Source organism: Oreochromis niloticus, linkage group LG11, assembly GCF_001858045.2.
Source record: "Oreochromis niloticus isolate F11D_XX linkage group LG11, O_niloticus_UMD_NMBU, whole genome shotgun sequence".
NCBI lineage: Eukaryota > Metazoa > Chordata > Actinopteri > Cichliformes > Cichlidae > Oreochromis > Oreochromis niloticus.
Window position 1 is genome coordinate 21,118,755 of NC_031976.2, and position 23,261 is coordinate 21,142,015.

The following is a 23,261-nucleotide window of genomic DNA, read 5'->3' on the forward strand; positions in this document are numbered from 1 at the left end:
CAGAGTAGAGCCGCTGCTCCTCCACATCGAAAGGAGCCAGTTGAGGTGGTTCGGGCATCTGACAAGGATGCCCCCTGGGCGCCTCCTGGGTGAGGTGTTCCGGGCATGTCCCACCGGGAGGAGGCCCCGGGGCAGACCCAGGACGCGCTGGAGAGATTATATCTCTCGGTTGGCCTGGGAACGCCTTGGTGTTCCCCCGGATGAGCTGGAGGAGGTGGCTGGGGAGAGGGAGGTCTGGGCTTCTCTGCTTAGGCTGTTGCCCCCGCGACCCGATCTCGGATAAAGCGGATGAGGATGGATGGATGGATGGATGGATGGATAAAAAGCCACAATGACCAAGTCATCAGTTACTTTATATGCCTATAATATCCACATTTATTTTTATTCATAAAATTGGAAATTACTAGATAAATTTACAAAAGAAATTAAATGTAGTTCAATTCAGTTTTATGCATATGGGGCCAAATCACAACAGCAGTATTAGATAAAATTTTAATTTGGTCCATCTGGATGTGATTATAATGCTCCTGTTGTTTCGGGATGATATGCATGCATACCATTTATTGATTGCTGCTGGCTCCTGGCTCATGAAGACTTGAGGCTTACAGTTGTCTGTGTGAATGCAGCTGAAGATGAAAATGCAGCTGAAGATGAAAAACAATTGATTGGTGCAAACACAACACATGGAGATGGAGCACTGTCATAATTCCCAGTAGTGGGCTCTTTATATCACACCCGTTCATAAAACGCATCAACTTATCTTTCTGTGGGTAAAGTAAGCAGATCTTTGTGTTTAATGCACTTTTTATAACAGAGGCCCAAACTGAACCTGGTACTCATGTTGTGATTTAAATCCTGAATGCATTTTAATTTGTTAGTATCACTTTAAGCCTCAGTTACTTGTTAAAAGAGAGAGAGAGAGAGAAAATAAGGCTACATATAATTTACCAACTAAAGCAGTGCATACAATATAAAATCTAGCTAAACCAATAACTCAAATAAAATGCATTATATTTCTATAGTGAATGTAGCATGTAGAAACGTGATTATGCAATATGAAGAAAATATAAGCGATTGTCCATTAACCTTATTTTTTACATGCACACACATCTACAAATATTTATTTGGGCTTTGGAACATGATCATATTCTACAAAATGAACCATAGATGTATTTACAGATATTATTATTCACTGTATCTGTATATTTACATGTACATGTACGATAAGCATGAACACCCTGTGGAATTTATCTTGTCCATTGAACTCACAATCAGCACATGATAGATATAACGGGGCATAAAAGCCATTCATGCACTTACATGCAAAAAGAGACTTTTAGAATTAAATAAAATGTTCATTTTTGTATTAAAAGAACCATTAAAATGAAGCTTACAAACGTGTGTCACTGGGCAAACTTAATCAGCGTGTTATTAAAATTTTGCAGTCCTTTGTTGAGAAACCAATATTAAGTTCCGAACAAAAAGAGAAAATTGTTTGGTTTTATGTGGTAAAAAAACTGGAATTTATCTGGTAAATATGATTAAAACCAGGGTAGTGCAGTTGCTTTTATCCCAAATATATGTTCCAGTCTGTTTTATGAAATGTTGTTTATAACTAAAGAAGTAATGTTTTCTTTACACATTGGGTTCATCTAAAAAATTAACCCTCCACGGTGTAGTTTCTCAAGTTTTTCTGGCTTATTTTCTCATCATAAAACATATTCATTCAACTTAGCTTCCATATTTTTTAGCATCTAAAGGCAAATAATCCTAATTATATTCACACCGGTGTATACAAACTTTTTTCCCAGGCCTGACAGAACCTGTTCTGATTCATTTGGATGTGGATTCAAAGGTCAGTGATCAGATCAAGGTAAAAAGGCAGAACTTGCTTTTGTTTTATTTACCTTTTGTTTAATCTAAGAAATTAGATGGAAGGCTTTGATACATTTTTAACAACCTCAGTACAGGATTATTGCATCTACTCTACATGCTAACTTATGCCAATTCAGCTTCTGTGTCAGTGTCTTGGTCTTTCTATTGGTGCTCTGTCTTCAGACACTTGCTATTCAAACCTTTTGTATTCTTCTCCCAGAAATGTTGAATGATTTAAATGTAAAGCCCAAAGCAAAAGTCCTTACAGTCACCTGGATGTTTCCATGGCTTTGAGCATGTTTTCATTTCTTCTAACTTCCATCAACTGTCATTCTTCCACCTGCGTGTGGATGACAAGCCGGCTCTGCTGCTCCACCTCCTGAGGAACGTAGTGAAGCCTCAGGAACAGACAGTGGTCTTTGCTGCCACCAAACACCATGTGGAGTACCTAAAGGAGGTAAGATAACAGTGTAGCATAGATTTGTGAGATTGTTAAATATTGTTTAAAAAACTAGAGCTTTAGTTGACTTCTTATTTTTTTCTGATGTCCAGCTGCTGTCGTCAGAAGGTTTAGAGTGTGCCTACATCTACAGTGCCCTTGATCAGACTGCCAGGAAGATCAACATTGGGAAATTTGCGCATCGGAAAGCCATGGTGCTTCTGGTGACTGATGTTGCTGCTCGTGGTATAGACATCCCCCTGCTGGATAATGTCATCAATTACAACTTCCCCTCCAAGGCCAAACTCTTGCACAGAGTTGGTGAGCAGCATTACGAGTATTTTTTCCCCTGTCTTTTCCATCAGGGCGTGTGGGACGAGCGGGCCGAAGTGGCACAGCCTATAGTCTACAACCTCCACCCCTTCCTAGGGCGACCAGTTCAGTTTGCTTTGCCTGAACACACACAAGGTAGACTCTACTGCATGCCTGTCAGGTCTTAAACTGACAGATGAACTGTTTAACTGATGTGCTACACATTTGAGGTTACTAATAAACTTTATTTAGTGCTCTTTTTATCTGTCACTGTATTGAAATGTCTGCATTTCTTTTTGTACTCCAGATTCAGAAGGTGTGTTTGGTCGAGCCCCTCAGAGGATCTTGGATGATGAAAGTGCTCATGTGATCACGTCTCACGAAAACTCACTGGACCTGCAAAATCTGCTCCGTGTCTCAGAGAACGCCTACAAGCAGTACCTCAAGTCGCGGCCAAAACCCCTCGCCAGAGTCCATCAGACGGGTTAAAAACATAGATCTGTCCAGCATGGGTGTCCATCCAGTACTCGGTAAGTTCAAAGGAGGATAAATTATAACAAGAAGAGGGAAATTATGAAAATAATCAAAAGGAATAGTGAGGAACTGATGGCAGTTAAATAAGAGAATTTGATTTAATTTGTTTCAGGGTGTGGTCTGGAAAAAATGGAACTGGAGTGCCTTCAAATAGTCGATGCCATCAAGAGCAACAAATCCAAAGTGGTGAGTTTGATGCAGACACGTCACAGCGCTGCATTTTCTGGTAAAATGTGTTCTAATAAGCAAAGAAACATATAATTCTCTCCTGAAATAGACCATCTTCGAAATCAACTCCAGTAGTAAGACACCAGCCAGTGAGGTGATGCGGGCCAAACGCTCTAAAGACACTCGGCTAGTGGACAAATTCAGCAAGCAGAGAGAGGACCGAGCTGCAGAAAGCAGGCTGCAGCAGCCAATCAACCCCACCACTACTGCTGACTGTGACATCACAGAAAAGGAGGAGAGTGATCTAAATGTAAGCATGGGTGAAGTATTGTTTCTTTCTATCCTCCCTGGATCGTTGTAGTTGCAGGTTCAGATCAGTTTCATAAAGGATTAAGCACACACATTGAACTCCAGGAAATCATAAATCAAAATATGGATATTACCTGTCCACAGATTCATGGTGACGTAACTGCTCCTTTGCTTTGTTTTTTGATTGTAGAAATGGTTTACATGAGCTTTTAGCTGAGATTCAGAGGTTTCTGCAGCACTTATATTTCTGACCTCTTGTTATAACCGATTAAATGCGATCTCCTCCTTTTTGCCCCCATTTTTGATGGTGTGGGTGCAAATGATCAGGCATGACATTCTCATAATAAATGAGATAAGATACTGCAAATAATTATTTCTGCATTTGTGCGATTGAAATGAATTGAAAATGTGTATGCAATGATACAGTTTTAAAGATTTGGCCTAAATAATTTCTCGAGTGAATGAGCCTAAACATGATGACCTAATCAGTGACAACGTGTCACCTGTGACACACACACACACACACACACACACACACACACACACACACGAGTTCTTAAATTGTTGTTCCATGTCCGGAACCTTTGTATGTTGCTTTTTCATGCGGTGGGTCAGTAATACTGGATGCACCCGTTCGCTGGTTGTTGTAGCAACCAGAGCATCCGCCTTTCGTGTAATAATCACAGCAAGGGGAAATCGGATGACTTAGTTCGTATTTTATATGGAATACGAGTTAAATCAGTGACATGGGCGGATGTGTTTATGCTGCAGTTATCTTATTTGTACTTTTTGCTACCTTACCGTAGCTACTACGCACATTTGAATTGCCGAAAAACTGCATTTCCCGTCCAGGACTAATACCGTAGTTGTTCTGAATTGTTGTCTAGCTACACTTTATTCAACCATGTCGGCGGTCAGTAGCCTTGTCCCCGCACGATTTCTCACCATCATAGCTCACCTCGTCATCGTGATCACAATCTTTTGGTCGAGGGTAAGTAAGCAAGCATGGCAAACAATTTTTTGTATTCTGTGATAACTTGTTGTAAATATCCATGAACACAATAAAGGGTGACGATAATCTGCAGATACTGGCACTGAAACTCGACAGGAAAATTAAAAAACAACTAAAATAAATTTTAAAATGTCAACATGTGAGAGACCTCAGAGTTTAAAGACTTAAAAAGAAGAAGACATAAGTACTTTATCCCAATGCGCTAAAGAAAAAAACTTGCCAAGGTAGAAAGTAATTCAAATTCAGATTCAAATCTGGACTTACAAGACGCACGAAACAAAAAGAAAAATAAAAGAATACGAATAATCTTCCTCAGGTGATGAAGTCAGGAAAAATAAATAAATAAAATAGAAATAAATAAATAAAAAACAAGAACTGGAGCAGCTGCATGGCATCAGGAAGCCAAAGATTTTGACGTCCAAAAGAGAAACTGTGGTACTTCATGAGGAACTCAGGACTGGCATGAGGGTGATGCAGGACATGTATGAGGACAGTGAAACATGAGGTGTGTGTGGTAGACGTGACAGGTTGAAGGTGAGGGTGTGATTACATTAGAGGTCTGCTCTGAGGCCCTTCTTGTATCCATTGGTGATAAACAGGCTGGCCGATGAGATCAAGTATGAGTCTTCGTGGATTATGATGTATGCAGACAACATTGTGATGTGTAGTTAGAGTAAGGAGCAGGTGGAGAGGTGGAGCTATGATCTCGGGAGAAGAGGAACACACGTGTGTGAATGAGAGGTGGGGAGATATAACAGTGATGCTGCAAGGGTATAGCAGTGGAGGTGGATGAATTTAAATACCTGGGTTTAGAAATGAGTAGATGAGAGATGACTCAGGATTAGAGGTTTGGAGATAAAGTCAGAGAAGCGAGGCTGACAGGCTTTGGACATGTGCAGAGGAGAAATAGTGGATAAATTGGACAAAGGATGTTGAAAATGGAGCGAGTCAGGAGGAAGTTGTCCATCACACAACAGAAGCATTGGAATTGGCACTGCTTCTTTTTCCTCATGTCGTAAGAAGTGATTACACCAATTTGTAACTTTTACTTTACAGGAAAATAATGTGAAAGCTTGTTTGCCTTTGGATTTCACACAGGAGCAGTATGACACTGAGGACAGACAGTAAGTAAATGTTTTTAAACACATTTGACACATTTGTGTACACATCTTCCAATCTATTATATGTATTCTCTTTTTCAGGTTGGTGGTGGCGTTATCAGTGACTCTCGGTCTGTTTGCTATAGAGCTGGCTGGTTTCTTTTCAGGAGTGTCCATGTTCAACTGCAGCCAAGGCCTCCTTTGTATCCTTTTCACTCACATTTTACACTCTTATTTATCGTCCGTGTTTTGATTCCAAATGGTTACATTTATTAATTATTATGCATATATAGTCCACATAGTTTCCTCTCTAAGGACTATTTATGACTGACTGTTCAAAAACATGCAAATACACCAAATACATATAAAACTTGCAGTTGTAAGTGAGATGATATGTAGCGCCAAGGCAAACAGAGAGATGTATGGGAGTAACCGAGTAACAACTGCAATGATGTTAGTGTGAAAAAAAAAGCAATAATTTAAAAGTGCTTGTGATCAGTTACACTTCCATGACTATCTTTTGCCTGGTATAGCAACAGGAGTCCATGCCAGTGCCTCAGTGGCTCTGCTTTTCTTTCTGTTTGAGCAGTGGGAGTGTCACATCTACTGGTGGATCCTCGCCATCTGCAGGTTGGTGTATAAGCTTGCTCAATGTTGTTGTGTTTTTCCAAAGTGCTTTTCCCTGACTCATGGTTCAACCAGCACTGTCTGCCCACTGCAGCGCATCAGTGTCTTTGTCTTTTTTTGTGTTTGAAAAGTGGGAATGCTGGACTTACTGGGTTATTTTTGCCACCTGCAGGTTGGTGTGTATGCATGTTGATGTGAATATTAGTATTTATGTCTCTAGTTCAAAGTGACATATCCTCTTTTAAGCATTATAAACAGAAGTATAACCTACATTGGTGTCTCTCTGGCTCTTTCTTTAGTGTTCTACCTGCTTTAGTGGAGATTCTTCTGTTCATAGCCGTTTTTGGACTGAAGAAAAAGCCTTTATGAAAGAAAGTCCGGATGCAAGATGGTGCAAACCGAGTGTGGATGTAGACATCTGTCTGACATCTAAGAGATATACTGTAGCTACAGAAAAAGAGTGGATACCAGACATATATCGGTACAAAACACCAACAGTAAGGGATGCATAAAACACGCTTTTCAAAATGTTTTTTAATCTATTTTTATATATTTTGAATAAAGTTGATGCACCATACGTTTTTACCTTATGTCTATTTTTTGTATGTTGGAATTAGAGTTTTTCGTTTATATAGTGTGTTTGTATTGTTAGTTAGTCTGTAAAAGTAAATAAAGCTTGTAATTGTTTTGTTGCTTTGGTTGTGTGTGTGTTAAAATTATTTCTTTCAGCTTGATCTAGTGCATCTACTGCAAAGTGTTTCTAGGTAAATACATTTAAGTTGTAATTTCTGTTGAAATAAATTGAAATTCAGTTAAATGATTTAATGCTAGCATAATTACACACGTGTTCTGAACTGTACCATGAAGTTCTACTTTTAGACCTCCACAAAACAGATAAACATAATGTATATAACGCACATATATATGTATGTTTGTGTGTATTTAGACGATAGAAATGTAATTGTAATGCAAACACATAATTGTATTTTATAAATGTTTCGATTTGAATTTTAGTGGAATCAAACAACCATTATTTGGATTTTTATTCTTTTATTGATTTTTTTTTTCACCCGGAGAGCTCATGTGGCTCCTCCCACCGGTCCCACCTGACTTTAGAGCCGGGTAATCTGGTTTTTAGTTCCTAGAGCCGGGGCAGCTAGCTGGCTCGTCGAAGTTAAATTTAATTTACTGGTGCTTCGTCACGGGGACTATAATTAAGTATTACAGTATGGGTATGTATTGCATAATTATCAATAGAAACACTTCAGCACAGACATAGATGTGCAGATATCATCAGTCTCAGTGTGCAGTCATGTCTTATAGTCCTGTGTAACTAATGTTAAATGTAAGCCACGCTAACACAGATTTCTTTATAACAGTCTAGCAATCACAGCGTTACTGTAAAGTACCAGAAATGTTTTCATGTACTGAGTATTTAGGAAGTTATATTGGAGGGGTGTTTTTGGTGCAGATGTGAGTTGATTAGCACAGAGCTAACAGCTATACGTGGGAAACGTTATGCGTGAACACTGACGTGGCGTTAAGCTCCAAGGCGTATGACTGCCCAATTCAAACGAGATATGACATTTAAAACCATCGTTTACTTTCGGTTGCTTTACAGTTCTATACTAGATAACTCTTTAGTCTTAGATAGTCTCAGGTTTTGTCCAGATGACAGTTTGTCTCTGTTGTTTGTAGCGGTGAACACTGGAACCTCCCTGGTGCTATCCAGCCTGCTCTCAGTGCTGGTATTCGCGGGGATGCAGATGTTCAGCAAGCAGCTGGCATCCACCGAGTGGCTCACCATCCTGGGAGGTTTTCTGGGCTCAGTCCTCTTCATCTGCTCCCTGACTGTATCCTTTAAGTGACATGTAGAGTTGAATTGCTTTGCCAATGTTGTTAATCAGTAAACTGCACAGTTATTTTGGAATTCGGTATTTATTGAACAACTTTCAGTGTTTTATTATATATTCTCCATAAAAATGTCTAGATGTCACTGAGGAGAGTCGCACCTTAACTTTGTTTTCAGGCATTTAATAATCTGGAAAACTTGGTTTTCGGAAAGGGATTCCAGGCCAAGATATTCCCTGAGAGTAAGTGATGATGGCCCATGCAGTTCCCTTTTTCTTGTTCACATGGTGTTTAATATTTCTGCTGAGTCAACTGTTAGCTCAGCTTTACCTGAAACATCAGAATTGTTTATACCAAACTCTAGCCTAGAAATTATAGGTGGAAATCTTGGTAAAGGTCAGAGGTTAGAGAAGCCAGGTAACCCAGATCGCTGGTTTAAGTCCCTGTTCAGATGAAGCGATCTTCTCTGAGATGTTTGATTTTGTACACAAACCCTGCAAAAAATAACCAAGAAGCAAAAGCCTGACTAAATTAACAATAATAAAGCTAAATTGTTCCTCTCAATATATAGCCGCTCTATGCTGGTTTCTGCAGGCTGAAGAGCAGCGGTCACTACAGGAATCAACATCTGCAAAGTAATTTAGTGTACGCAGTTAATATGCACTTACAGTGGTTTGCTTCTGATTGCAACAGCAAAACCTGTTCAGGGTTTTTGTGCCTGTTAAAATGCTAATTATAAATACTGCTCCAATCACTGTCAGTAACACAGTTATTACAGTAAAAATAAGCTGAAAAATTCACCGAAAATGCATTGTCTTCACTAAATGTCTCACTGTCGAGTTCATGTGCAAATATAAGAATCTCCTCAGAAGAAAATGTAACGTGCTTATTTGATAAGGAGCATTTTTTTTAATGTTGTTAGGTAGTCCTAAAATAAATTAAAACATTAAACATTTCATTTTAATTATGTTAAACATCTTGCTGATGTTAAATCTACCACGTCAGGTAAACCAGAACAACAAAACATTTGAGCTAATGGAGAGAATAAAAGCTAGATAAATTTAGGGTGGTGCTGATGATGATGATGATGATGATTAGTTGTAGTAGCATTTATAAGCAGCAGCTGGTTTCTGTGTGTGCTTTAGTTAGCCAAGGTAAATAAAACACAGCAATGCTACTAGACTTGAGGTAAGTAAAGCTTCTGCACTACCTCTGTGCAGGCTTTAGGCTTCCCACACACACACACACACACACACACACACACACACACAAATCTTTTGAATGGGTGGGCAAAATGCTAGTTTCAATGGGCTGAGTCTACCCTCTGGTCCAGATTTGAATATCATCATGACAGCCAATGCAAATTTAAAATAACATTCTAACATTATTACCTCTATGCACATCTGTAGGCTCACATTAATGCTCATCACTTATATCATTTCCTGTGTCATCTTGCAGTTCTGTTGTGTCTGTGCCTTTCACTGTTTGCCTCTGGCCTGGTTCACCGTGTCTGTGTCACTACTTGGTAAGTGACACCTCTGCAGAACACGCTTACCCAAAGTATCTAGAAAACACTTCTAAATGTATTTGATTATTAAAATACTTCTCTGTCTTTTTTCATGTTCAGCCTCATCTTTTCCCTCTTTGCCCTGTACTACATCAACAAAGTGTCTGCCGCCCTCTACCAAGCAGCTGTTCCTGTAGTAACACCAGCCAAAGCTGGCAGCAAAAGCAAAAGGAAGAACTAAAGAACCCACTGGATCACACTTGTATCACACTTCGACCAGTCATTATTCCCCAGGTGCTGGTGGTCATTGCTACTCAGCTGAATGCAGTTTTGTCACAATGATCCTATGTTATTAGGCCTTTTTTAGGTATATAAAATTTGGTTTGGGGTTATTATTTTAAGTCATCATTTCATTGAGTACAAGCCTGTAATAGTTAATCTGATCCTTTTATTTGTATATTTTTTTATTTTACAGTTCTCTTAAATTTGAATCACAAAGCAATGGTAGATATAAGGCCAAACGGTGTTTTACGTTCCATCCCTTTCTAATCAGCGCTCTTTTTAAAAAGGTTGCAAAGAGATTCTTTCCTCCATCGCGGCACCTGTGTATTCAGTTTTCTTCTGTTTTGTTTTTTCAAAATTTTTGTAATTAAACTTTCTGAAAGACTTTCAATGTGTTGTGCTTCCTTCTACCTTTGCTTAGTTTGTAAATTGCAGTCTAGCTGTGTGGTGATGTAATAAAATCATGATATGCAGTGGCATATGTGTGAATATTACTAGTGCAGCCATTCCCATAGTCAAGAGTGCTGCAGCCCACTTATTTTTCTGTTATATACTGAAATATGCATTTAAAGAGGACAGCAGTGGTGTAAAGGTTAGGAAAAAGTACTGGTGGCTCTAGTGGTAACACAAAATATTCAATTTTTATTAGATTTCACTTTTCTCTCAGCTAAATTTTTATCTGTCTTTCAGATTGGTTTTGGTTTTTGTTTTAGTTTTCAACTTTTAGGAAATATTTAGTTTTTATTAGCCTCAGTAGGAAAGTTAATGTTTTTTTATGTTAATACGGATGAGATATATGCTAGGAGAGTAATTTTACAAGTTCAGCACAGATAGAATGTAAGGACAACACTTCTTGAAGGTATTTGATGCAGACATGGAGAGAGCCTTGACTGAATAAATCATGCATCAGTTTCTCTTCATGCTTCTTCGACCAATGTAGTAACAGTTTTCTTTCAGCTTTGTAAGTAAACAATATTGTTTTAGATTTCATTTTTCTGTAGATCATTTAAAATTTCAGTTTTCAGTTAACCATAACAGTCTTCAGGCCCTTCACTCCTCATCTCCTTGGAGAACAGGAGAGCGTGAAATCACTGAGGAGCTGTTGAGCAAGTTTTAAAGGAACTGCCAAGTGACAGTAAAGGGTCAGTTTGATCAGGGTGCTCCTGCAGTGCTGCTGAAAGCGGTATCTGGGAATACACTCGCAGTGAAGATTGTCCATTGCCCACAGCCTCACACTCCCTTCCCCCGGCTCGCCTTGTTTCGGGAGAGCATCCTGCTGCTCTCATGTATCCAGGTGTGCCGACTGTTACGGGTAAAGAAGACGGCCCAGTGCAGACTTGCTCAGTCTTAGCAGGTCCCATCATGCATGCGTTATTCTGCTTTGTGTCATCTTCTGTTTTACTTGGATGATGAAACACAAACAGAGTGTAGATTTTTGTGAGGTAGCATCTTCATGTCAACGCCTTCTATGTCTTGCAGTAACTGTGAGAAAACAGGGACAGTGTTCCTTTATTTGCTCTCCCTGCCTCTCTGCATCCCTCCTCCCTCCCATCACTTGGGCGTTGCTTAGATGACTATAAAGTGTTGAATAAACTTTCAGTCAGCCCACGTCTAACTCCACTGAAGCTCTGCCACAGTTTCTGCACCCTCGTGATCCGGTAAGGCTATTTAAACTTATTTTAAAAAGTTAGAAAGTTGTTTTTTTTTCTTTTTTCCATTGAATGTTACGTTGGGTGGGCTGAGGTGCTGTTGGTGCATTACGTAGGATTTTCCTCCTTTGCTACGCCAGGACTGGGTGTCTCCAAAAACATTAGGCCTATTTCTCTCTAGTCTATCTTTACTGTGTGTCTGTGTGCCTAGTTTTTTCTTTTTCTGAAACTGAACCACAAAGTGTTAAAGTTTATAAAGAGAGGGGAGGTAGAACCCATATACGGGGTTGGGGTTTGGGGCCAGAAGGTGATTTGTGCCAGAAGAATTTGCTTTGAGTGCCAGTAAAAACCAACACCCACATCCTCTTCAAACAATGTGCTGTAACCTAATGCTTGGCTGCATGTTTCACTCATTTTTCTCCAATGTGAATGTAACAAGCCAACAGTAAAAGTTAAAAAAAAAAAAAAATTTGAAAACTGAATATTTGTCTCATATTTTCAGAAGAAAGGCAACTGTCTTATAAATATAATGTCGCAATAAGAAAAAAAACCTGTTATATTTATTTCCATTCCTGCCTTTTCTCCTTTCAGCACTCATTTCTGCAGCCATGACTGACTTGGAGAAATCTATGGAGTCCATGATAACCGTGTTCAACAAGTATGCCCATGATGGCAAACATGGAAAGGCCTTAACAAAGAAAGAACTAAGAAAACTAATTGAGGCTGAGCTTCCCAACTTCCTGAAAGTAAGGATTTGTTTTGCTATCATATCTGATCTCTATCCTCAGCGTGAATCATTGTCCATATTTAAGTTATTTATAAAAAATGCTATTGCTCATGCGCTAACTTTTCACCCTGAACTCGTCTCTTGTTACATCTGTTTCAGACGCAGAAGAATCCCAACACCGTGGACCATATCATGAAGGATCTGGACCAGAACAAAGATGATGTCTTGGACTTTGAAGAATTTATGCCATTCATCGCCGGCCTCACAATGGCCTGTGAAAAATATTGCTCCATGAGTGCTAAAAAGAAGTGAAAGAACTGATGTGCAAATATACTGTAAGAGAAAATAATGCTTGTCTTTTTTTTTCCTTTTTTTGGTAAGAGATAAAGTTGATTGTGTTGCACAACTGTGTGCCGGATTTACAAGTAAAAACTGCTTTTGACAAAATTTCCCCGACTGTGTGTCTGGCTACTTTTTTGTAAATTTTATTCAAAAACATTGGGTATGCTAGAGTTTTAGCTACTATCCGATAGCTGACTTCTGCAACACATTTAAACTAGAAGATGGATCTAAAAGTAGCGAGAGTATTAATGAATTCATATCTGATGTGCATCATTTCACTCATACTTCTCATTGATAGTTTAACTGAGGCAGCAGTTTCTACACAGCGTGAGAGGGTAACTGCTTCGATACAGGAACGTGTCAGGATCAGATGTTTGTGTTAAAAAGCCTGAAGCATCCTGCAGCACACATGCCTGTGAGGCGTGAGCTCATGATTTATTTAGGGTGGGTCAAATAAGTAACATTTTTGGAGATGGTGGAGTTTCTCTCACAGAACTCCTCCAGATGAGATACAAACTGCACTTTTTGAACTTGGTGCAGATCCATCTGGTAAACATTAAGTACTCGGCTCATTACAAGTTTGGAATTCCACCTTTAAACTGACTGAACTCCAGTTCAGTACAAATACAAATATATTGTGCACACAGGCATACACACTAAGTGAATGTTAACATGCTCATTACACTGTGAAGGATCTGTCTTACTGCAAACACATCAGGCCACCCTTGGCCTTTGCAGTGTTTTCAGTCTGCCAACTACACACACATCAATATGTTCTGTGTGCTTTGCAGTGTATACAGTAATGCCCTTTTAAGGGTTCATTTTAAAATTCTTTTATTTGTTTTGAAGTCCTTAAATGGTCTCGCCCTGCCTTATATCTCTGGGCTGCTGCACTCGGACTCCCCTTCCCGGTTGATCACATGAGCTTACCAGCTGCTCCTGGATGTGCCGAGGACACAGCAAAGACTCTGTACATCACTAAATCAACTCTTAAGATCCACCTTTTCTGCTTGGCTTGTGACCCAGGTTGACTTTATTATTTTTATCTTATTGTTTTTACTCAGATTTGCCTTTCTGTTATGCATATTTATTCATGCTTTTAATTTGTCTTGTATTTTATTTAATATATATTTATTACTCATGTTGACTTGATACTGACTGTATGACATGGCCAGCCTACTTTGCTGAAGCCAGCATGTAGTGCATGCAGCACAGAGGTGCATATTTCCCCAAGGACTCACAAAGTTCAATTTTTAAGGCACATGGTTACAGAATTAAGGTGCACAACAGTTGTTTTTTCCCCCACACAGGTTACATGTAGCATAAGTGAACTTTAAATCATCTTGAGGAGATTGAAGTGAATAAGGTTAACTCGAAATATTCACTCCAGTGTATAACTCAGATTCATTCTCATTCTTTTTTTTTTCAGAAATAATTTGCACATCTTGTTTTTGTTTTTTGCAAGGGGTTATTCCTCCATTCTTGACCTTAAAAAAGACAGATCATGATTTAGAAAATATTAAATGAAGCCAGAAAGGAAGATTAAAAGAAGTCCAACTCTGGATTTTCCCTCATGAAGAAAATGAAATCAAAAGTTTAAAAGCACCAGTATTTTATTATATGTTTGTCTGAAACAGGTCTCTCTTGTAAATGAGACAGTGAGTATCAGTGGGACTACCTGTATAAATAAAAGTTAAATACAATACAAATAAAATGTTCAGGTCTAATGAAACGTTTGGCAGCATGGTGGTTAGCACTGTTGCCTCACAGAAAGAAGGTCCTGAGTTCAATTGCACAGGCTGGGGTCTTTCTGTGTGGAGTTTGCATGTTTGCCTGGGTTCTCTCCGGGTGTTCTGGCTTCCTCCCACATTCCAAAGACATGCAGTTATCGGGGTTAGGTTAACTGGTAACTCTAAATTACCCATGGGTGTGAATGGTTGTCAGTCTCTGTCTTAGCCCTGCGACAGACTGGCGACCTGTCCAGGGTGTACCCTGCCTCTCGCCCTAAGACAGCTGGGATAGGACCCAGCCCTCCCGCGACACTGACAGTGACAACGATAAGCGGAAGAGGGTGGATGGATGCAAAGTTTCGAAACCTGTGAGTAAAAGTAAACTTTAAAAAAAACAAAACACACATATGAGGATTTGAAACTTGTTCCACATTGTCATTGCTATCAATACTGTAGAAACGGTTTCACTCACTTCAGCAACAAGAACTACACTTAAGGTTTTAACGTGGGGCTGTTTACGCACTAAAATCCTGTTTGATTTATTTATATTTATTTATTTATAAGTCTGACACATTTTGGGATAAATAAAAAAATGAAACGCACTGGAATTGACCGGTGGAAATTTTTAATTTGACAAATTTTGATTTGACCAGAAGATGGTGCTACAGTGTTTGGAAAGAAGACAGGCAGCTATGCAGGGGACAGAGGCTGCACGGCTCCATTTAAACAACAATGTTTAAACCAACCATAATGAATAAATACATTCACATTTAAGAAGCCTGTGTAGTCTAAACTTCAGGACTGCAGGACAATGAAGAAAGAAGCAAGCCTCCAGGAAAACAGTGTTAAGCGACATCAATTTAATATACAAATTTTGGATTTTATATTTGATTTAATAAGTGTGCTTGGCTGATATATAAAAAAGGTTAATAACAGTGTTTCATGCATTTCACTGAGGCATGCACTAAATAATAAATACAGTCACAGCACTGCTGCGTCAGTATTTTGCTATTGCTTGCTCATCATTTTGGCAGAAAGAGATAAAATAAAATTGGAACAATTTCAAATTCAGTTTTATCCCTACCTGCCGTAACATTCCTGAAAGCCAATTAGAGAGTCTGCTGGTTCACTCATTGATTCTTCTCTTGGTTTTTCTATCCCTCTTTCCATCCTCAATTAAGAAGAAGCCCTGTTTTGAGTTCTGAGTTGGTGTATTAGGGCAGATGTAGTTGCATTCGGAGGATGGTGGATGTTTGAAAGCACATGGAGTTGAAAAGGAGCACCCACGAGAACAGAACAGGCATGAAAAAGATGAGATAAAACAATTCTTTTGCTCAGATCTGATCACTTTGCCTCATATAACCCTTAATAACCTCTTTACCTTTGGCTGTAAATGCTGTAAGTGGGAAGAATGACTATATGAAAAAAAACTCAGGAAGTTACTAGAAGCAAAGATGATCAGAGTTATACCTGGATTGACCCAAGGAGGTCTGGTACTGGTGGTCTTTGTTAATACAACTGGATTTAACTGACTGGATTAAACTGATGACTGAAAAAAATTCCTTTGAACTGATAGCTATGCACACATTTTATCAGGTCTGTGTCCATGTTTTTTAATTAAATGGAAAATAGACTGTTTCTTATTTAGCACTTTATACAACATGCCTCATGAGAGCAACCTAGGGTTAATATCTTGCCCAAGGGTATTTGGCATGCAGACTGGAGCAACCAGGGACTGAACCACCAACCTTCAAATTGGTGTGAGCAGTGGATCACCTGCTCAACCTCTACCTGAGCTATATAAAAGATGAAAAAAAAAATCTGAGAAGAAAGATGACTATGATCAGTTACAGTGGGGGATGCACATCATACACCGTTAAGAATTATTTTTATTGTTTCACATATTTGCGTTTAAAAAAATGAAGCATTTTCTTGTGTCTTACCTGAAACGATTTTATGGTAATCTAAAAGTAAAATATAAACCTGAAGTAGGAAAAATGACATAAGGCAATAATACACAATTGCACCTCTTGCTATTGTATATTGAGGTAAAGCGAAAGACCTATGGCACCTATATAAGAACTACTGTTGAAAAAGAGATAAACATGGTTCACACAGTGCAGCTGCTTCAGGTTTAAACTATCTATTGCAGAAAAAATGTCATGATTAGAAGGTTTAGTGATGATGAGCTGTGACACTTTGATGTGCATGTACATTATTTGCTAGTGTTGACACATAACACCGTTACTGGATTCACTCGGGGGCGTTTGTGCAAACCAGAATGCAGAGGAACCTGTCCCTCACACGCATTATTTTGAGGAAAATTCTAACACACTTTTGTTGTGTCAAGATCCAATTAATTCCAGTGTTGTTGCAAGTTCTAGCAAACATGGCTTGTTGCTTTTCTGGACAGTACACATTCCATTAACACAAAGCATTTTCACTCCATCCATCAGCTCGTAATGTTACTCACTAACTTACATAAGTTATTTACATAAATATATAGACTGTTTGCTGTGGCCATTAAAAAAGTGGTCATACGGATCCTGTTTGGTTAACGATCCTTAAAATATTTCTTACTGACTGTCAGATGCCTTTTATTCAAGACTGGTGTTGCTCTTACAGATGATTAATTGATGGAGTGCTGATGAGATGGCCATGCATCTCGTCTTCTTCTGGAGCTCTGCTAGAGAGATCTTTGTGTTCCTGGTCACCCCAGCGGCAAAGGCTTCTCTCACTCATTAATTCCTTTTGAACAGCAAACTACAGGGAGAGCAGAATTATTAGGCAAATGAGTATTTTGTCCACATCATCCTCTTCATGCATGTTGTCTTACTCCAAGCTGTATAGGCTCGAAAGCCTACTACCAATTAAGCATATTAGGTGATGTGCATCTCTGTAATGAGAAGAGGTGTGGTCTAATGACATCAACACCCTACATCAGGTGTGCATAATTATTAGGCAACTTCCTTTCCTTTGGCAAAATGGGTCAAAAGAAGGACTTGACAGGCTCAGAAAAGTAAAAAATAGTGAGATATCTTGCAGAGGGATGCAGCAGTCTTAAAACTGCAAAGCTTCTGAAGCGTGATCATCGAACAATCAAGCGTTTCATTCAAAATAGTCAACAGGGTCGCAAGAAGCGTGTGGAAAAACCAAGGTGCAAAATAACTGCCCATGAACTGAGAAAAGTCAAGCGTGCAGCTGCCAAGATGCCACTTGCCACCAGTTTGGCCATATTTCAGAGCTGCAACATCACTGGAGTGCCCAAAAGCAGAAGGTGTGCAATACTCAGAGACATGGCCAAGGTAAGAAAGGCTGAAAGACGACCACCACTGAACAAGACACACAAGCTGAAACGTCAAGACTGGGCCAAGAAATATCTCAAGACTGATTTTTCTAAGGTTTTATGGACTGATGAAATGAGAGTGAGTCTTGATGGGCCAGATGGATGGGCCCGTGGCTGGATTGGTAAAGGACAGAGAGCTCCAGTCCGACTCAGACGCCAGCAAGGTGGAGGTGGAGTACTGGTTTGGGCTGGTATCATCAAAGATGAGCTTGTGGGGCCTTTTCGGGTTGAGGATGGAGTCAAGCTCAACTCCCAGTCCTACTGCCAGTTTCTGGAAGACACCTTCTTCAAGCAGTGGTACAGGAAGAAGTCTGCATCCTTCAAGAAAAACATGATTTTCATGCAGGACAATGCTCCATCACACGCGTCCAAGTACTCCACAGCGTGGCTGGCAAGAAAGGGTATAAAAGAAGAAAAACTAATGACATGGCCTCCTTGTTCACCTGATCTGAACCCCATTGAGAACCTGTGGTCCATCATCAAATGTGAGATTTACAAGGAGGGAAAACAGTACACCTCTCTGAACAGTGTCTGGGAGGCTGTGGTTGCTGCTGCACGCAATGTTGATGGTGAACAGATCAAAACACTGACAGAATCCATGGATGGCAGGCTTTTGAGTGTCCTTGCAAAGAAAGGTGGCTATATTGGTCGCTGATTTGTTTTTGTTTTGTTTTTGAATGTCAGAAATGTATATTTGTGAATGTGGAGATGTTATATTGGTTTCACTGGTAAAAATAAATAATTGAAATGGGTATATATTTGTTTTTTGTTAAGTTGCCTAATAATTATGCACAGTAATAGTCACCTGCACACACAGATATCCCCCTAAAATAGCTAAAACTAAAAACAAACTAAAAACTACAAAAACATTCAGCTTTGATATTAATGAGTTTTTTGGGTTCATTGAGAACATGGTTGTTGTTCAATAATAAAATTGTTCCTCAAAAATACAACTTGCCTAATAATTCTGCACTCCCTGTACAGTGCTGTGCAAAACTCTTGATTTTTCAATCATTTTCAGTCCGGTCCTTGTACCTGAGCATTTTCACACCTTTGTTTCCTGTTTGTATGTTTGTTAAGTCACTTAACATTGACCGTTGAATCATTCAAGCATAAAAAAACTAACCAGTGTTGTGTCTACACATAACAGAACACAACAACAAAATCTAAATTATTGTAATCAAGGACCAAAAGAAGACGTGTCAGGCCTAAAAAAAAAAAAGAAGAGTTCATGAATATATGAGAAGGTCATGTTGTTAAGAAACAGGAAAAAAATCTTGCAAAGAACTGACACAGGAGCCAAGAAAAATACACCTGGACCTTGAGTCGAGCCATCTATTGTTCACTGAAGCCGTATAAGAAATGGTCTAAGTAGAAGAGCAGGTGTCAAGAAGTCATTATTAAAAAAGGGAAACAGAAAAAAAGACTGAGGTGTGCCAAATTACACAGGCACTGGACTGAAAATCAGCAGCAACAAGTCTTATAGGGTGGTTAATGGAAATTGAAGTTTTTGGTTCAAATTGCCGCCACACTGCTTCACCATTGTTGAAGCAGTGTGGGATCCTCCTGACAGAGAACAGAACAAAAGGCAGCCAAGATCCAAAGAAGAGCTTTGAATGTCCTTTAAGAAGCCTGGAGAAATATTCCTGAAGACTACTTACAGACATTACAAGAAAGCTTGCCTATGGGAGTTCAGACTGTTGAAGAATAAAGGTGGTCATATCAAATATTCACTTTCAAGCTCAAAACTTCTCCCTTTTTGCCTTGTACACTATAATTCCATGTATGTTTGCAAGTTTCAATAAATTGCTGCACCTATTTTACATTTTTATAGCAAAGTATTTTTTAAAACTGAGGGGTGGCTCAAACCTTTGCACAATACTTTAAGAGGTCTGCAGGTCAGAATCACTGAGGCCAGTGTGTTTTCTGAAAAAAGCATTAGAAATGATTTAATGCCTTTGCTGTAATCATTTTAACTGCAGGGGTCTATAAAGAGTACTCTGTACCTTCTGACTTGGTTATTGAAAAAGGTCTGCATCCTATTTCTCTTTTACTCGCTTACATAGTTTCACTTTATCATTTTGGGTCATTAAATGTGGACTGATGTGAAAATGCAGATTTTTATATTAAATCTATAAAAAATCACACATAAAACGAATCAGTCTGAATGTTACACAAAGGGTATTTTATACAGCCACCATAAAGCATTAACTTCCATCACAGTATGGTTAAACAAACATGAAAAAAAAAATGTAAAGTTATGTATATTTAATAAGAAACCTTTCAAAAGAAACAGAGTCTTCATGCTCATGGTACGAATTCACCACCGAAAGGGTTCACGGCCTCTCTAGCAGTGAAACTGTAATGCATATGCCTGCCAGCAGAGTGTGGAAAGATAAAGTTTTTTTGTAATTAACACCACATGATACTTCATCTCCATTCTCTTTTCCTCCCCTGCGACGGGAAACTGATAGTATTCAATAAGTGAAAGTAATATGACCTAAGTGGAGAGAGTGAACTGACCTATAAAGGCGACTTGGCAGGGGGGCAAGAGAGAAGAAGAAAATGCCGCCTTTCTGATGCCTTGGGACAGAGGAGTGGAAAATGAAGAGCGAGTTACATAACGGATGAACTGAGGTGACTTTCGTCAGGAACAAACATGTTCAAGCACACAGGGAAGCCGCTCACTCTGGCATAACCTGAGTTTTATCTGAGTTTTAACTGCAGCTGCTTTTATTTAGTCTGAATAAGTAGTAAGAGTATTAAAGTAGGACGATCACAGATACCTTTAGTGAGACTGGGCAGTGTGAAGCATTGGTTTTATGGTCACGTCACTGCATTTATTTGCAAAACTTCCTGAACATGGTAAAAAAAAGAAAAAGAAACTAAATACAAGCCTTTGAGTGTAGGCCATTAGCAACCACATACACACACATGCAGTGTAGAGATTGCACCAACTGGCTGTAACTTTCCATTTAGTCTGGCTTTCTTCCTTTCTTTTTTTTTCCAGAGGGTCAGCTCCAGCCGAGCTGCGTTTTGGTGAAAATATTCCTGCTTTACTCGATGTGTTCCACCTGTAGCGGAACAATTTGTGTACCAGATCTGCACATAACACTAATGAAGGGAATGTCAACAAGTCCAGCTACTTTTTCTGCACATAAACATAAATGTCCTTCTTTTTTTACAGCACTGCGTAGCAGAGACAGATCCGGTACAGCTCTAATGGGTGGAGTCAGGCACATGTCAGAAGCATGAATCACTGCTGGTTTGTGTTTGTGTGGTTGCCTACATGCCAGTGTGTGTGTTTGTGTGCATGTGTGAGTCATACAGTGTGGGTCTACCCTTTAAGAGGAGGCTTTCCCTCTCAGTTTGACAACAGTCTCTCCTAGGACCAAGCTGGTGACACAGACGCGATCTCTCTTCAACTAGGGCTCTAAGGTGAGTACTGATGGGAAGCAGGGTGGGAGGGAGTGAATTTTAAGGAAGGAAATAAAAGGAAATTGTAGCATTCAGTCTAGATACAGAGCATTATAAACAGGAGACATCCTGAATGATACAACGAAAAAGACAGATTGGAAAACGCACCATTAAGGTTGATCTAATATGGGAAAAGTATTTGCTACAACTTTAGTAAGTAGCTCTGAGGATTTTTTAACAGTGACACAGTTGACGTTTCTTGTGTCTGTGCAAACATGAAACTTATACTGCATGCAATTTTTAATGCCATTCTTTTTTTATGTGTAGTTTCAACCATGGCACGTCTCGACCAGGTCATTCCAAACATTGTGGATATATTTATGCAGTATGCTGATGATGGTGAAGGCAAAAAATGCCAGCTAAACAAAGAAGAGCTCCAGAAAATGTTGGAGGAACAAATTCAAAGCCCCGAGCTGAAGGTAAACAACTGAACTTCATTTGTGTGAGACATCTATTCATAGAGAAATACAAAGCTTTTTGTTCATGAGCTTCATTGTGTTAACTGTACGAATGTATTCTACAGGATAAAATTAATGCAGATGATATTGAGGAAGCCATGCAGTTGCTGGACAAAAACCATGATGGCGAGGTCAACTTCCGTGAATTTTGCCGGTGTATTTGTGTCCTTGCCAAATGCTACTACCAGAAAAAGAGAGGCAGGGGTGGGAAGAGAGGCAAGGGGAAAGATGACAAAGACGAGTGCGATCAAGAAGACTGAGGCAGCTACAAATATTAATATGTTTAAAAATGTCTGGTACATGTGATGCATACAGTACATGCATATCTGCAGGCTACTGGGATTTGACCATTTGTGCTTTCTCTGTGTTTTAAGTGTGCATCATTTCCAAATTTGTCATCTTCATCTGTATAAACTTGATTTCAAAAAATTTCCATCGCATACTGAAAATAAATAAAACCTATTAAGTCTGAACTGGCCTTATTCATCTATGCATGCAATTACCTCATGTGTAGTGTCTGGGTGTTCAGTGTCATTGCAGGAAAGCATTGGCTCATCACACTTTAAACAGATATCACTCGCTTTGTTCTTCAGTGCACATGTCACTGTCAGTCCTCCTACAGAGGAAGTCTTATTAATTCAGAGTTAAAGCTTCATCTAATATATGATTTCTACGCCATAAATGAGGAAAATGAAAATTTATGTCTGTATTTTTCTTATTTTTTACGTATTTGTTTCAAAACAGTTGTTTTAAACCATGAATGGGCAGCTGTGGCTACAATGTAGCTTGCCATCACCAGTGTGTGAATGTGTGTGTGAATGGGTGGATGACTGAATGTAGTGTAAAGTGCTTTGGGGTTCATAGGGACTAAGTAAAGCGCTATACAAATACAGGACATTTACCAGGACATTTACATGAATTTCTCATGACATCAGACATCGCCAAGAATGATCAGAATTTAAATCCCACATTGTTACCTTCATCTTGCTGAAAAAAATCTACTTAAAAAAGCAAAAAACTTTCTTAAAACTAGTATTTACTATATTATAACGGTATAGTAGTATATTATACTATTTTTATACTATTTCTCAATCTGTAATCAATCTCAATCAGTAAAGTATTTGACAGAGCTGCTTCTCTTTTACCCTGCCATACATACAGTCACTAATTTAAACGCCTCTCATGAGAAAGCTGCACAGTGAGAACAGGTTGAACAGGACTGCTGTGTTCAGAAGCCTCACGCAGTATAACTGACAACAGGAGTAGGATATCAAACATCCACGGTAAGCAGAAATATTTCAGTCACTGAAATAATGTTTATTTAATCTATGCATTCCCCGTGTTTGCTGCCAGGTGGAGCAAGTGTACTGCATATGTTTGATAGATACAAGCATCCGCCACTTTTAGTCATGCAAGCAACAACAAAGTTAAAACGTGCAATAATTTCTGGATCGATTTAAGCCTCCAGATATTGAATACGTAACAAATCCATGGATTATCCAGTTTACTGTATAAG

The 23,261-nt window shown here is 39.1% G+C and overlaps 5 protein-coding genes across 8 annotated transcripts; all 5 read left to right on the forward strand.

Annotated features, from left to right (window-relative positions):
- The first annotated feature begins 1,537 nt into the window (after nucleotides 1–1,537).
- Nucleotides 1,538–2,719, forward strand: LOC112848238 (ATP-dependent RNA helicase DDX54-like). Its single transcript, XM_025911625.1, has 4 exons — nucleotides 1,538–1,552; nucleotides 2,171–2,332; nucleotides 2,428–2,624; nucleotides 2,680–2,719. Exons 1-4 carry the CDS (start codon nucleotides 1,538–1,540, stop codon nucleotides 2,717–2,719), a joined length of 414 nt encoding a protein of 137 aa, XP_025767410.1.
- Nucleotides 2,720–3,087: 368 nt separating this feature from the next.
- Nucleotides 3,088–7,072, forward strand: tmem107l (transmembrane protein 107 like). 4 transcript variants are annotated; one of them, XM_025911695.1, is made up of 7 exons: nucleotides 3,088–3,156; nucleotides 3,273–3,346; nucleotides 3,438–3,638; nucleotides 5,706–5,773; nucleotides 5,852–5,952; nucleotides 6,283–6,379; nucleotides 6,676–7,072. In XM_025911695.1, the coding sequence occupies exons 1-7, from the start codon at nucleotides 3,135–3,137 to the stop codon at nucleotides 6,743–6,745; spliced, it is 633 nt and encodes a 210-aa protein (XP_025767480.1). In that variant the 5' UTR covers nucleotides 3,088–3,134; the 3' UTR covers nucleotides 6,746–7,072. The 4 variants fall into 4 exon arrangements, with proteins under 4 accessions (XP_025767480.1, XP_025767481.1, XP_003450935.1 ...); XM_025911696.1 differs by lacking the exon at nucleotides 6,283–6,379 and adding an exon at nucleotides 6,452–6,548; XM_003450887.5 differs by lacking the exons at nucleotides 3,088–3,156; nucleotides 3,273–3,346; nucleotides 3,438–3,638 and adding an exon at nucleotides 4,249–4,628.
- Nucleotides 7,073–7,455: 383 nt separating this feature from the next.
- krtcap2 (keratinocyte associated protein 2) lies at nucleotides 7,456–10,407 on the forward strand. Its single transcript, XM_003450888.5, has 5 exons — nucleotides 7,456–7,608; nucleotides 8,075–8,229; nucleotides 8,406–8,469; nucleotides 9,686–9,752; nucleotides 9,855–10,407. The coding sequence occupies exons 1-5, from the start codon at nucleotides 7,605–7,607 to the stop codon at nucleotides 9,973–9,975; spliced, it is 411 nt and encodes a 136-aa protein (XP_003450936.1). The 5' UTR covers nucleotides 7,456–7,604; the 3' UTR covers nucleotides 9,976–10,407.
- A 1,089-nt stretch (nucleotides 10,408–11,496) lies between these two features.
- Nucleotides 11,497–12,843, forward strand: s100a10b (S100 calcium binding protein A10b). The gene is made up of 3 exons (XM_003450889.3): nucleotides 11,497–11,674; nucleotides 12,257–12,411; nucleotides 12,552–12,843. Exons 2-3 carry the CDS (start codon nucleotides 12,274–12,276, stop codon nucleotides 12,702–12,704), a joined length of 291 nt encoding a protein of 96 aa, XP_003450937.1. The 5' UTR covers nucleotides 11,497–11,674; nucleotides 12,257–12,273; the 3' UTR covers nucleotides 12,705–12,843.
- Nucleotides 12,844–21,058: 8,215 nt separating this feature from the next.
- Nucleotides 21,059–22,218, forward strand: s100w (S100 calcium binding protein W). Its single transcript, XM_003450890.5, has 3 exons — nucleotides 21,059–21,248; nucleotides 21,555–21,706; nucleotides 21,811–22,218. Exons 2-3 carry the CDS (start codon nucleotides 21,563–21,565, stop codon nucleotides 22,003–22,005), a joined length of 339 nt encoding a protein of 112 aa, XP_003450938.1. The 5' UTR covers nucleotides 21,059–21,248; nucleotides 21,555–21,562; the 3' UTR covers nucleotides 22,006–22,218.
- The last annotated feature ends 1,043 nt before the right edge of the window (nucleotides 22,219–23,261 follow it).